This window comes from Pogona vitticeps, chromosome 4 (assembly GCF_051106095.1).
Source record: "Pogona vitticeps strain Pit_001003342236 chromosome 4, PviZW2.1, whole genome shotgun sequence".
NCBI classification, from domain to species: Eukaryota; Metazoa; Chordata; class Lepidosauria; order Squamata; family Agamidae; genus Pogona; species Pogona vitticeps.
The window spans coordinates 174,762,681-174,777,466 of NC_135786.1; the positions used below are offsets into that span (position 1 = coordinate 174,762,681).

General features: G+C 39.0%; 1 protein-coding gene across 1 annotated transcript in view; it reads left to right on the plus strand.

Moving 5' to 3' along the window:
• Positions 1-14,786, plus strand: part of RTTN (rotatin) — a 124,274-nt gene that overhangs the window by 67,880 nt on the left and 41,608 nt on the right. The window contains exons 31-36 of the mRNA XM_020796643.3: positions 1,228-1,386; positions 3,375-3,446; positions 6,550-6,742; positions 9,667-9,749; positions 12,942-13,050; positions 13,989-14,187. Of these exons, the coding sequence (XP_020652302.3) occupies positions 1,228-1,386; positions 3,375-3,446; positions 6,550-6,742; positions 9,667-9,749; positions 12,942-13,050; positions 13,989-14,187 (815 nt within the window). The remainder of the gene's footprint in view (positions 1-1,227; positions 1,387-3,374; positions 3,447-6,549; positions 6,743-9,666; positions 9,750-12,941; positions 13,051-13,988; positions 14,188-14,786) is intronic.

Genomic DNA, 14,786 nt, shown 5'->3' on the forward strand with positions numbered 1-14,786 from the left:
CAATTTCTCATACATGGGAATTGCTTCCAAAGGGCATAAAAACAGCCTTACTTTTTGTTACGCTGTTGCTTCTGTATATCCACAGTACTTCCTCCTGCTTATCATCTCCATCTCAAGGGAAATAACTGTTGAAATGGTAACACATTTAATAAGTTTTTTGTTTTGCTTTAAAGTTGTTGTCTGAATCCTTCTGAGGGCACAGTGGAATCAGAGGACCATGGTTCCAATTTATGTTATTGTGCAAAGCTTTGAACTATTCCTTGCTGTCCTAGAAGGATCATCTTCAAAAGGGTTGCACAGAAGCAACTTTGAAAAGCTATAGGAAAAGGTTCTGGTTTTTTGTTCCAATGAGCAAAATGCTTGCACGAACTGGATAATCAGGCCATTTTTAACACCATTTTGGCAACACTCTTCAATGAAAAAAGAGTAATTTAATGGACTAGACTACAAAGAAGGGTTTTTAAAGTGTTGTTTCTTCATTTGTGCTACAATGAATTGCTTTGTGTTCATTTTATAGGTACTAGGATACATATGATGAGGTGATAATTGCATTTTTACGTTGTTAAACCACATCCAAAATGTGAATTTAAGTTTCCAGTAATTGCTAGCTGTTCATGAAATTACATTTAAAAAAATATTGTACAACTGGGTGGAGACAAAACATTTCATATTGACTTCAATGATTTGTAATTTTTCAAAGCTTTTATAACAGCAATGGCGAACCTATGGCACTCAGAGACCTCTCTGTGGGCACATGAGCCATAAGTCGCTGGACTACAACCCCTGGCAGCCAAACCTGAGGAGGAGGCTGCAGCTGTGGTGCTAGTGCCCCGACAGGCGGCAGGCCAGGATCTGGAGCAGCTGGTGGTGGCAGGACGACTGAGCTATAGGCAGTGGCAGGGTTGGCCACGACTGGAGGTGGATCCAGAGTGGGGTCTGGAGGCACCTTTATTACCAGGATTCCCGCCGCCGCCGCCTGCTGGATTGTTGTTTTATTTTTCAGTTTGGGCACTCGGGCTTAAAAAGATTCGCCATCACTGTTCTATAGGGTGAAAATGCTCTATAAAAACATTGGTGAAATGTGTAAATTTATCTGATTCTTGCCTTGGCTTTGATAACCAACATGCAGTTTTTCAAAGCTTCTAAACAGTGATAATGCTCTACTTAAAGCATTGGTACAATGCTGGATTTTAATTTGTAAATTCATTTGGTTCTCATTAATGATAGGTTAAATTCACATCACTTGCAATAGGATCGGCCCTCACATCAGTCGAAGTAGGTTGTTTCGCTTTAGTCGAAAGCTGCCGAAACATATCAGGAGGCTTATGGGGAACAGTGCTTAACATCCTTCTAGACAAAACTGAATGTAGCATGGTCCGAAGGGAGGTATGTAAATCCTGCTCTCTGAAAGATATTTGTCTTGTGAACATGCTCTTAAAGGCCCATTGCTGATCATATACTATAACTGATCTTAATTTGTGTATAGTGGCTATGTGAATAGAAGCCATCTTTCATTATCAGTCTTTCTCTTCCAGTCCTCCTTGCTTGTCACCCCTAAACTGTTGGAAAGGCTCTTTATAGCACTTGTGAACAGTTTGGCTTTTATGCACGTCTGCAGTAAAGTCCTGCCAATCACATACAATTAGTTTTGTGAGCTTTCTTGTGTAACTTACTGGATAGAACTCTTATCTCTGAGAGTGAAATTCATCAAGTGTGTCATCCCAGGTGAAGGATTAATAAAGGGAATAGTCGCTTGGCTACCGCTTGTGTAAGATTTTCAAAGCACTTTCCTAGTGTTCATGGTGAGCCCTCCCCATCAAAGCAGGGAAAGCTAGCATGTTTGGGAAACATTTCAGTGCATATGCTAAGGATTCTAGGTCCATATTTAATTTTCCGTCAGATATATTCTGAATAGTCTACAGCCCACTGTGGACAACAGTATTTCACTTTTCCAGGCCCTAGGAAATCGGCCCACTCACAGTCAGCCCCCGAAGCTTAAAGGGGTATTGGCTCACAGCAAGCCACACAAAAATGATACGGAGGAAGGACAAGACCCTGCTGCAAACATAGATGCCATGTCTAATCTGACACCACTGTTACGGCCCCAGCAACATTACCCACACATCAAAGGCTTGTTTAATTGTTCATCTCACAATGCATTCTATGCCAACCTTTGCCAGTGCTGTTCCTCTCTATTCTACATGTGGTAAACAGGAAAATTTCTGTGCAACAGGATAAATGGGCACAAGTCTGACAAACAGAAATGCAGAAGCCAGTTTCAAATCACTGAAAGGGGCTATATTCACAGCTTCCTAAGTAGATACAAAGAATTAAATAAGAACCAAGGATTCTTAGCAAACTCTATATTAATGTTCTAGATTCATCCATCGTCCTAGATATAGCTATAACTAAAATGCTTTTTAACTTGGCATAACTGTAGCCTAGCATGCATCTTAAAAATTTTGATTGGATCTTTATGTAATCAGTAATTACATTGTCAGTGTTAATAATCCCATTGCCACTTGAAAGTTCCTTATCAATGTAATTGTTACCCTCTTTCTTCCATCATGCCCACCCCTCTACCATATCCTCTGTGTATGTAAACCAGTGACCTAGCTACTGTGTCCAGAGAAGCAGATTGTAATCCAGAAGAGCTCACATTGAAATAAATGTGTTTTTTAAGGTGCCACATACGTTTTCTTTTCATTTCTGTTACACAAGCTGAAAAGAGATATGGTTACCACTTTGAAAATTGTGATTCTAGTGGTTTTGTAAAGGCCCCAGAACATTTATTTTTATTTTTGATTTTTTTCATCATGTATTGTCACTCTCTTATGATTCACAACAAATCTTCTCCTGATGGTAAAGAAATATAGAATGAATATAGGTTCTCATTGTCGTTTTAAAAACAAAAGAAGCCTGTAGTGTTTACATACTGTCAATAAATAAAGTAAGATGGAAAAGAAAGTAATACACAGAAGGCAGTTCACATAAAAGTGGCTGAAGTATTAACAATTGAAGAAATTGTAGTTAAAAATAAATTTGATGTGTGCACCTGCCTTTTAACTCTCATAATAGGAATTTCATTTGTGCTACGATTGTTCTCCACAGGGATTTGTTGTAAAAATAAAATGGGAGGGTCTTTTCTTACCTCCTCTGAATTTTATAGTAACATATAACATTTAATTTTTAATTTTTAGTGGGTCTCAGAAAAATCTAATAACGCCTGGATTCTTATAATAGAAAGATTATAATGGTCTGGATGTACTTGCTACTTTTAGCAGTGACTGAGTGTATATTTGAAGCTGGCTACTTGGTTTAGGTTGTTTAGCTGCAGCCAGATGGCACTGTTGATGTTTGGTTTCTCTTTGTAGGCTGCATTTATTCTTCAGAATCTGTTGGTGATCCCGTTGCCCACTGAAGAGGTTAAAGACCCCATTTGGCAGGTAACTAGTTGACTTGATATGTTGCTACCACTCATCAATATGACCAGTATGCCCAGGATTTTGTGACCTTGTTAGAAGGAAGGAAGGGCATAAACTGCTTTCAAAAAATGTGTGCAGAAAAATTTGAGTCTTATCCTGTCCTCAAAATCAGGAGACCAGCAAGGGGAGGTTTTCCCAATATTGTTGATCCTTGCAAAATTCCACCAATGCCAGAGAAAACCATAATCTCATAGTTATATAGCTGTGTTAACCTTCCCAAGTATGTTGAGAAATGGCTCATAAATTAATTTAGGGCATCACCTAGTTAAACAAAATTTTCAACCCATTTATTTCAGCACAAGGAGGCCTCGTCTTTTTCCAATCAACACAGTGGAACTGCAGTATCTCAATTTGGGTGGTCAATGTGGATCATGGCCTTCAGAATTCAGCAGGAATTCCCCAACCGGAATTCTGGGGGCTTTAGCCACAAAATTAAAGTCCTCACAGGAGTTTTCTATTAAACACCTGGGGGGGGGGGTTATCTGAGGAAGTTAACAATCTTTAATTGAAAACTCTGATGAGGACTTTAATGTTTGAGGCTGGGATCTCCAGAATTCTACCTAGTGAGATTTCTGCTGAATTCTAGGGGCTAAAGTCTAAGAAAAATAAAAGTCCCTATAGGTTGTATATCTTACATTAACCATGTAAGACTTGAAAATCAAAGTTGTTTTCAAAATGGTTCACCACAGTGACATCTGATTTATGGATGGATGGATATCACACTTAAAATGACAGATCAATTGATGTATGTTGAGACTTAGCAAAGGATCATTTTCCTCCTGTTTTGAGAGTATCTCTGCCAAAGAGAAATAGTTTTTTTCTCCACAAGAATGCCAGCGGCTGTTGCTGGTATCCAACAATGGTATTGTGGTTCCTGCCCTGCCTACTTAGAAGCAGTGGCAACAAAGGACAGGGTGCGTGTGCCAAAGAACAGATGTGCTACAGAGACCTCTTCCTACTTCCAATACTGCTTGCAGCTCTGAACAAACAAAAAAATGTTCAACAGCCATCAGTCCTTAGAACTCCCTTTGCCATCACTGGGGTGTGGAATGTGGGAAGCCAGTAATCTTCTAAGTCCATTACTCAGTTGTCTTGCTGGTGCCAATACCTTCCTGATGTGCAGCAGCAAGCAGATAAGATATAGGGCACTTCCAGAAATAAAATCCCATGCTTATGCTCAGCAGTGAAGCCAACAGATATTGTAATTGGTCAGAGGAGGCTGTTTCAGGAGGATTACTGTAGCCAGACATTTTTGGACTTTCTTTTGTGGGCTGATAGCCAACTGCTGTGGCTCTGGGAGTTGTGAGTCAGGGGTTTGCAGGCACTCGTGGTTCGGAAAAGCTGTTTGAATAATTAATTTTCAAGCATCTTAATATAGCTGCTTCAGGGATACAGAAGGATGATGTAGGGGGATGGAATTCCTGTTGCAAAGGAAAAGAATGCCAACACAGATTACTTTAGACAATTTGGTAAGCTGCCTGTTTGAGCTTGTCAATTTTCAAGCTGTAGCTTAATACTTTTTAATATACTTGCATTGCATTTTCAAAATGGTTTGTGAATGTTTAAGAACTCTATTTCAGGAGCAAGTGAATGCTTTCAAAATACTTCTTAATGGACTAGATCCAAGGTACAGCAAAGAAAAAGAGAATAGTGGTATTCTGCAAGGATTTAGGCAAGTGCTAGCAGAATTAAGTAGACAGTATAGGAGGAAGGTTGTAAAGCAGTTCTCCGTAGACAAAGAACATCTTAGTTGAGTTTCATTTAGTCAGTGCTCATGAAAATGGAAGTCATCTTGCTCCAGACATTCTGTTGTGGTGGGAAGAAATGTGCAACTATAGGGTTGAAACCAAACACACTGCCCATTTCACCTACTAGTTTTTACCTTGGTGTAATAGAGTTATAGGCATAGAGTTATGCCTTGATGTGGCTAACATCATTCTGAGTGGGTGTTGGGAGAATTTGGACAGCTTTTGTGAGAATGGATGGGGAGAATGTTGCAAAAAGAGATACAGCACAGATTTCTGTTGGTAATCGGTTTGAATTTTTCATCAATTGCCATATCTGTTTATGATTAATTGACAAGGTTCTGGGGCACATCTTGGTTGCATAATAAATGCATACTGTCAATTGATGCAAGCAGCTGCAGCAGGTTACACAAAGCTTACATGTATACCGATACAATTCTGGACATCTTTCTACAGTATTCTTTGAAAAGAATGGCTGATATTACTGCTCAGTAGTTTGTTTTTGCATCCTCTTGTAAATGAAATTCTTTTTGCACTCACTAAATCACGGCATGTAATTCCAGATCATCAGATTACAAAATGTCATGTGGTTTCAAGGTTGCATGTACCAGCTGCATGCATTCACCTGACACCACTGGTTTTTGGCACGGTTCTGTGCCTGTGAAGTGCTAGGCACAGAAAAAGCAAATTGGCATCAGCAAAGCCAAATATCAAAATTTTGATTCATTCTCTAACATTGCAACATTTCTAGAGTATGCAGTTGTCATGCTTGATTCTGTCAGTGCACATCTTCTGCAGATAAACTGTAATTCTGTAAGGGAGAATTTGGAAACGAATAGAAAATTAATTCTTCTGATTTTGCTTCATTTCAAATAGAAACAGTATATTTTTGTGGGGCAAAATCCCAAAGAAAGAAGTTTCAGTAAAACTTTGTTTGTAATCTGCTTCCTTTTTTCTAAAGTGCCAAAATTAGGGCAAGCTAGCTGAGGACACAAAGCATATATTTTTTTATTTATTCATGTAAAAGAAGCTAGAACGTTGTCCTGCTTTGTATACATCATGAGAAGTCAAAGTTGTTTTTTTAAAAAATAGACTCAGCAAGGTTGGAGAATTTGTGGCCTTCTGGATGTTGGTGTTGGTACCTACACCTGGTAGGGGCTGTAAATGTACCTTTGCCTCATCCCCCAATTTTAATAGATTTTTTGACACAACAGATTTTTGTTCCAGCTCAGTCTGAAGAAGTGAGAGTGCATCCTATTGATTGACAGCCAGTGCTTTAAGGGAAAAAATTGACAAGCTTCTTCTCCTTACGTTCCCAGGGACCTTGTGTGCATGATGAAGAATTTGGTCTTTCTCTGACAGGAAAACCTGCCCTGCAGGCCCTATTATATCATTGCCACTTCTATGAGCATTTGAATGAGATGGTGAAAGAGTGCTACCTAGGTCGGTATACGTTTGATCTTCACTGTTCTTCAGGAGACAGCCTGGCAGCAGAAAAGAATAGCATAAATGGTAAATGACACTTTAAAGAATTCATGTAACTTGAATTTCACTTGCACTTCTGGATGTGTTCAATAGAGTTACTTCTTATGATTGCTGGTTTAAACAGTGTTATTATTCTTAAGTATTATCTTTTTGTGTGTAATGCTAACATAGTGTTTCAAGTAAGATATCAGTCAATCTGATTTAGTATCCAAGATACAATTACCATGTTTCCCCGAAAGTAAGACAGGGTCTTTGTGAGAGTGAGGCCGAGAGTAAGAGCCCTCTTGGCTGAGTGCTGTCCCTTCCAAAACCACTGAGAGGGAGGTTCAGATTTCTCCCATCCCCGCCCTTGGAAAAGTGAACAGTGGGAGACCGACACCCGGGAATTGGAACAGGAGTTGTGCGGGTTAGAAGTAAAACGACCAGAATTGGCGGAAAAGAACAGACGTCAGAGGGTGGGAATAGAGGCAGGAATGGCAAAGATAAAAGGGGAGAACAGCCAGTTGCTGCCAGGCTGGGAATGGGTCTGGATGCAGTACCCATGGACAGGTATCTGGGAACACTTGAGAGTTCCGAAGGAAGAGGCTGATTATCGCCATAGAAGAGAGATTTCCCCTGGACCCTCTTACTGGGGAGAAGCAGAAGCTCGTGAGTGGCGAAGGAGGTTGAGAAAGGAGAAGGAGAAAGTAGAGCGGGGAAAACAAGAGGTTGGCATGGAGGGTGGAGGAAATGAGGAGAAATTATCCGGGGGACGCTGGATGACCTTTTCCCCCACCAGAGACGATGGAGGACCAGACTTCACAGAGGAGGAGACCGTTTCCCTACTGGAAAGACCAGTCCGTGAAATTCTGAAGGACAATGTTGCCCTAGACTGACCGGGCCCATGGAATGATTCCGGGACGAATCCTTTTCTTGAAGAAGCTTGGAAGCCCCTGTCCAACCCATTGGCAACAGGCGACAAGTTATGGGACCCATTGTTTGATATTGGACTATTGTTGAATAACCCAATTAACCTCTCCCCTGTTTCAAAGTTTAAAAAGTCTCCTGGTTCCTTCGAAAAAGTATTAGGCTCAAAAGACAAACCCTCACAGTCTTATATTAATTTTTGTTCCCAAAACACATTAGGGCTTATTTTCAGGGGATGTTTTATTTTATTCATGTACAACTATCTACATTTATTCAAATACAGTCACGTCATCTTCTTCTGGTTGCTGCAAAATGATGGAGGGTGGGTTTTCTCTTAACTGGGGCTTATTTTGGGGATAGGGCTGATAATACGAGCATCCTGAAAAATGGTACTAGGGCTTATTTTCAGGTTAGGTCATATTTTTGGGAAAACGGTATGTTCATAGCTGCAGTGGAATTAAGTATATTGGATAACTCCTTCCTTTTTTGTGAAGGATAATAATAGGGTTAATGAAAAATAAAACAACATTAATTAGATCTTCAAGAAAGATGATTCCATAGTACAGTAGCATGAAGACATTGAAAAAGACATGCTGTATTACAGGTCATTATCATTATGTAAGCATTTCATTTCTGTCTTCCAAGTGTTCATTTGAAGGAATCCCTGCAATGAATTCTATACTGGGATTATAAAAATTATTTTAATTTAAGAAAATGGTTGACAGTGCTTACAGAGAACCAAGGTCGATTTCATATGTAGACTTCAAAGTGAACACAATAGAAATTATAAATATTGAGGTCAACAAGTTAACATTTGAAAATGTGCACAGTACAGGTATATTCATTGGAGAACCAGGTTGCCCATAGTCTTATACTTGTTTCCAAGGTTTGTATGAAACAGCAAGAATCTTATGGCTTTGCTCCTTTTATTTTCTGTGTTTTAAAAAAGTAATTGTGCATAAACACCTCAGAAAACATGTTCTTCATTGTGACTGATATAAGGGTTTTTCTGCCTATCCAGAATCACACCTTGAATATTCTAAAGCTGAATAGATTCTGAGAGAACTTTCCCCTACACCTCTTGTGTGCATGCCTAAGTGGACCTCAGCAAAGTTCTCTCAGCTCCTTTTTGTCTGCTATATTAGCAACATCTCTCCATGTGTCTGACCTATCTGCTAAAAATAAGCTTCTTCATTTGGCCTCTCTCTCTAAGACTCCTTTGACAGAAGGCCAGGGTCTTGAAAGCAGCATATATGAGTGCAATCTGCTTCAGTACCAACTGCTTCAACTGCTATTTAACATCAAACATCATATCCACAGTTTGGATATTGACAAAACAACAGATTCCACTGCCTGCATCCATGTGTTCTATATTTATGTCCTACATTGAGAATTTGAGTGCTGTCCAATGCTTTGTGGACTTGATTCATGCACTTTCCTTGCCTTATTCTGAGTCTGCAGTAATTTGCTTCCTATTGTGTTTTGGAGACTCTTTATAATCTCTTATGGTCTACCTTGCTACAGTGTCAGCCTGCCAAGCCTGTAGCAGGATTATATGTTTTGTTTTCTCTAATCCACTCATGAAATGATTTTTTTTCAAAATGACATTTGAATACATTTGCTCACCCCAGCCTACCCCTGGCTCAGTCTCTTCTGCCCTAGTCATTCTCTGATGTGTTTTCTCTGTATATTTTCATGTACATTTCAATTATATTTTCATTTCGGTTGCATGAAAATATAATTCTTCATTTTTAATCATCTTCATAGAGCTGCTGGACATTGAGAACGGTTTCCTAAATGTTTAAAGCAATTTCAAATACATAGTCATCTTCTTTATTCATGTTAGAAGCAATTCAGTGGTGCTTCTGGAATAGATGAATCAGCTGATGGGGTGCTGTCTTTGCTCAGGGAATGCCTGAATGAGTTCATCTCATATATGTCCCTGGCACATAGGCATGTAATATGTTCCAAAACTAGGAGTGGGTAGGAAGAGATAGATAATAAGTTGTTTACAAAGCTGGACTTCTGTCTTTTTCCCCCTATAGACCTTGATGACTCCCTCTCTTTCTGGAGACTCCACTATAATCAAACCCAGACTCCAAGTTCCCGGTCAACATCTGAAACTCTGGTGAGTTCTAAATGTGCACAGATTGCTCCTATAATTGAAATTTAAAATTGTTTACCAAGTTGGAAGAATGAAGATTGTGTTGGAATGAGATATTTTTGAATTGACTCTCTAAAGGAAGTCAGAGCCTTACATTTGCAAGGATTGAGCAGGTCTATCAGCAGCAATTATGAATTAGCATTCTGTGTGGAGATCTCTTATTTATAGGGTCATCATAAGTCAGTGGCAGATTGATGGCATATGACAACAAAACAGAGATACTGAATTTCTGGAATTTTAAAACCATGGGGAAAAACATTATCCCCAATTTTTATAAAAGAGAAGTGAGGTTGAAATAAATGAAATATTTATTTCCCTATACACTTTAAATTTATTTTATAATTTTAGCAACATGTATTTTTCATTAGTATCTTAATTAGCATATAAAATAGTACTGTTTGCCATGTTTATGAAATTTAAAAATATAAATGCCTTAATTGTCTAGAAGCAAAATTGTGAATATGCCCTATACTAAAGATATGCAAACTGCTGCACCCTATGCTACCTAAGGATGTATATTTTAGTTTTGCCATCTAAGAAGTAGGGAGAAGAAAATAAAAATAAAGCCCATCCCCAATTTTGGGGTTTACCCCTGCTTCTACTATGACTGTTCCACCAAACCAGAAAAGTGGTAATCGGAGGGAAGCATGTAGCATTATGCAAGCAGTAGAATTCCACTAGCACTCTTATGTTCCTCTCATAGACCTAGACATGACATGTAGAAATGCATCTTGAAGCTGAGCTTTGTATACATACATAGAATGTACAGGAGTTATTATTCTTTAGTTATGTTGACTGCCATAAATACAAATATTCGTATTACATGGCTTGGCAATTTGAATGGGCAAAACTTATCACACACTAGTTGGTAACTCAGTGTTCAAGAATAAATGCTTATGATTACTTTCTTAATTGACAGTAATTCACAGCTAAAAGTTATGCCAGTGGAGTTATTATGGTGGCGCTGCGGGCTAAACCGCAGAAGCCTGTGCTGCAGGGTCAGAAGACCAAGCAGTCGTAAGATCGAATCCACGCGATGGAGTGAGCTCCCGTCGCTTGTCCCAGCTCCCGCCAACCTAGCGGTTCGAAAGCATGCAAATGCAAGTAGATCAATAGGGACCACCTCAGTGGGAAGGTAACAGCGTTCCGTGTCTAAGTCGCACTGGCCATGTGACCACAGAAGATTGTCTTCGGACAAAACGCTGGCTCTACGGCTTGGAAACGGGGATGAGCACCGCCCCCTAGAGTCGAACACGACTGGACAAAACTGTCAAGGGGAACCTTTACCTTTACCTTTACGTACCATAGGATTCTAGCCAATATGTTTTCAGAATCCCCACCCAACCATTCTCAAAAGTTTCCAGTTTTCCAATCTTAGAGAAATCCTGTCACCCTAGGATTTCACAATTCTAGCTGGTACAGTGGTGCCTCGCATTACGACGTTAATTTGTTCCAGCGAAATCGCTGTAGAACGAAAATGTCGTAAAGCGAAAATAAAAAAGCCATTGAAACTCATTTAAACCTGATTAATACGTTCCAATCGGCTAAGAACTCGACGTCGAGCGAAGATCCTCCATAGGGGTGGCCATTTTCAGGCGCCTTTGCAGCCATTTTGAGCACCCGACGGCCATTTTGAAAACCCGATGATCAGCTGTTTTGATCATTCGGAAGCAAAAATCGGTTCCCGAAACAGGGAACTGATCATCGCGCAGCGAAATTCCCCCATTCAAAACGTTGTTTTGCAATCGCAAAAACCTCATCGTAATGCGGATTTGTTGTTAAACGGAGTGCCCGTCTTGCAAGGCACCACTGTATTTTCTTTGTCAAATTTAGCCCAATTATATACACAGAGACACATGCACATTGCTATGTCATACCCATTGGTGTGGCTTATAAGGTGGATGGCATGGGAAGAGTTAATTTAAAGTGCTTTCTTTTCATTGATTTAACTGTATTACTTTATTCTGGTGTTTTAAAGACTACGAATTGTTTAGATTTACACAGATACATGAGTAAATTGTTTTTTGCCTTAAATCAACTGCCTAAGGTAGCACATGTGTGGCGATCCCATTTCTATTCACTTTACAAAAGCCTTTCTACCTGCTCATCCACAGGCAAATCTTATTAATCAATAGTCATTAAGATTTAGATGCCTGTTATAAGCATTCTGGTTTCGATATCAGAAATTATCTGTGTTCAGCCTCTACATAAAGGTAAAGGTTCCCCTTGACATTTAGTCCAGTCATGTCCGACTCTAGGGCGTGGTACTCATCCCCGTTTCCAAGCCATAGAGCCAGCATTTGTCCGAAGACAGTTTCCGTTGTCATGTGGCCAGAGCGACTAGACACAGAATACCGTTACCTTCCCACTGAGGTGGCACCTATTTATCTACTCGCATTTTTACATGCTTTCGAACTGCTAGGTTAGCAGGAGCTGGGAGAAGCGACAAGAGCTCACTCCGTCATGTGGATTCGATCTTACGACTGCTGGTCTTCTGACCCTGCAGCACACAAAGCCTTCTGCAGTTTAACCCACAGCACCACCACGTCCCTTAGCCTCTATCACAGTTACAAAGTTATTACTGGAAAGGGCTTAGCAGGTGTGAGAAACTAACAAGATATATCTTATAACTATTTGAAATTATTATTGATTTTTACTTGTCTAAGAGTTTGTTTTTCTTGAGCTCAAAAATTGAAGCTACTAGGCAGCACAATTTAAGAATAAAGAAACTGCTCCTATCTTTTATTTTGTTGGTATTAATTTTCCCCCATTAATAATTCCTAGAAATTCTCAGTTAATTGAGTTAATTAGCAAAAATACAAACCGGTATAAGCACTATACTCCTATATGGAATGTATTGTTAATTTATTATTTATTTTATTTAAAATATCTCTGTCCTGCCTTTCTCCTTAAAAGGGACTGAAGGTGGCTTACATAATTAGAAAGACAATATTTAAAAGCTAAAACAGCAAGTGTACAAATATTTCAAAGTTTGAGAAAGAATTAAATAAGTTCCCAAATGAGAGTACTCCACTGGCTAGACAGAATAGTTTTCATTTACACATGATGTTCTTTGGATTCCAGGTAATAAAAACTGTTCATGAAGATGTCACTGTCAGTGGAGGAAAATTAATTACTATATTTGGTTCTTTATAGATCACTTCATCCTCGCCATCTCTGGAGTCTGCTGTGGAGCTACAAGCACCTCCCTCACCACAGAGTAGTAGTATGCATGACATGCCAGTTAATCGACTCACGGCTCAAGGTAAAAATTGTTGATCCCATCCAAGGATCCAAGGTATCCTTTACACATATGTGAGGATGGCTGTGTCTTCCTTCCCACACTGTTCCTCACATCCCATTATAGGTTACTTTGAAAGTCATCGCATAGTTCAAAAGACATGGAAGATGAACAAATCTCACTGTACACACAGATCTGCCTTGATATATTTCTTGATTGTACCTATCAAAAGTTGCATATTGAAGACCTGTAAACTAACTTGCCTTGCTGTATTTTTTAACTGTACACTTCATTGGTTTTAATGTTTTTGATACATTTAGTTGATTTTAATGATTCTTATAGTGGGGTTGGTTTTATTTGATTTTATAAAGACTGTAAGCTGCCCTGAATCCTATTTTCTAATGGAAAGGTGCAGTATAAATGTAATAAATTTTAGCAAGAGTTGTAGTAATAACAATATTATCATGCACTACTACCTGTTTTGGGTGTTTCTGACTGCCAAAGATCCTTTCTGAAATTTATTTCTGTTGCCTCTTACTTACATTGCTCATATTATTTGTTCCAGTGGAAGTGATTTCAGCTTTGGCAACAGCTTTTAAATGTATTTTTCGTATTGATTTTATTTACTGTTTTCAATATGATACTTGTTCAATTATTTTTTAATATCTATACATTTACTGTTTTTAGCTCTTGTATATTGTCCTTTTAATGATGTGAACCACCTTGGGCCCTTCCAAGGAGAAAGGTGGGGTAAAATATTTTAATTAAATAAAATGTATGCTATATACAGTATTGTTTGAATGGAATCTGATAAGTACAATAGCATTTGGACTTTGACATAGCTAACAAAGTTGACCTGTATTTATATCTAGTTTAGGAATGCATTTCTGTATTTTAGGTAAATTCACAGTTTGTCTCCAAGTTGAAATATTTGTTCTTGATTCCTGCATTTTGTGTTTTAGGCCAGAGTGACACAACCACAACAGCTTCTTTGAGTCCACACAATTCCCTGCAGTCTATCATTAGACCTAATCAGTGTGCTGTGGTCACACCCCCTCTCCTGTCAGCTGTGTGCAGCTTGCTGGACAACCTACTGATTGTCACTCCAGAAGACACTGGAACTGCTCTTCAGCAAGCACATACACTAACTGCTCTCAGTAGGTAAGAGATCAATAACTACTGAAATTACAAACAAGCAAAGAGTGTGAATAGGACAAATGCTACCCGAAGCTTTGTCACAGGTATTGATCAGCAGTTGAACATTCTGAAAACTCAGGATAAACTTTTCAAATCCATCTAGACGATCCATAGCTGCTTGCAAAGTCTTGAGCAGACTTACACTATCTAAGAGTTCCATTACTTTTAATTAAGAGCTTCTGATAATAATAAGCTGCTGTTTCATTAGATGAAACTAATAAATATATGTCCATTTGTAATCCTTAGCCATTATCTTAAAATTTGTCTGTGGAAGGTGTGTGATATAATCCAATATTGTCAACTGCAACACCACCAAAGTAGTCCATTTGACAAAAAAGGTTGGGTGTATTGGTGGAAATTTTAAAAGATGTTTATGCATATTGACAGACCATATTGATTGAAACCTTGTTACTTAGCATAGTAAGTTATACTAGAGTAGACTCATTGAATCAGCAAGTATTTAGTGTGTCAGGTTCCATTGATTCAAATGAGCCTACTGTGAGACGAGAGGCAAGGGGGTAGAAGCCCTCGCCGGAGTGTCGTCCTCCCTCAGGAAAGAACAG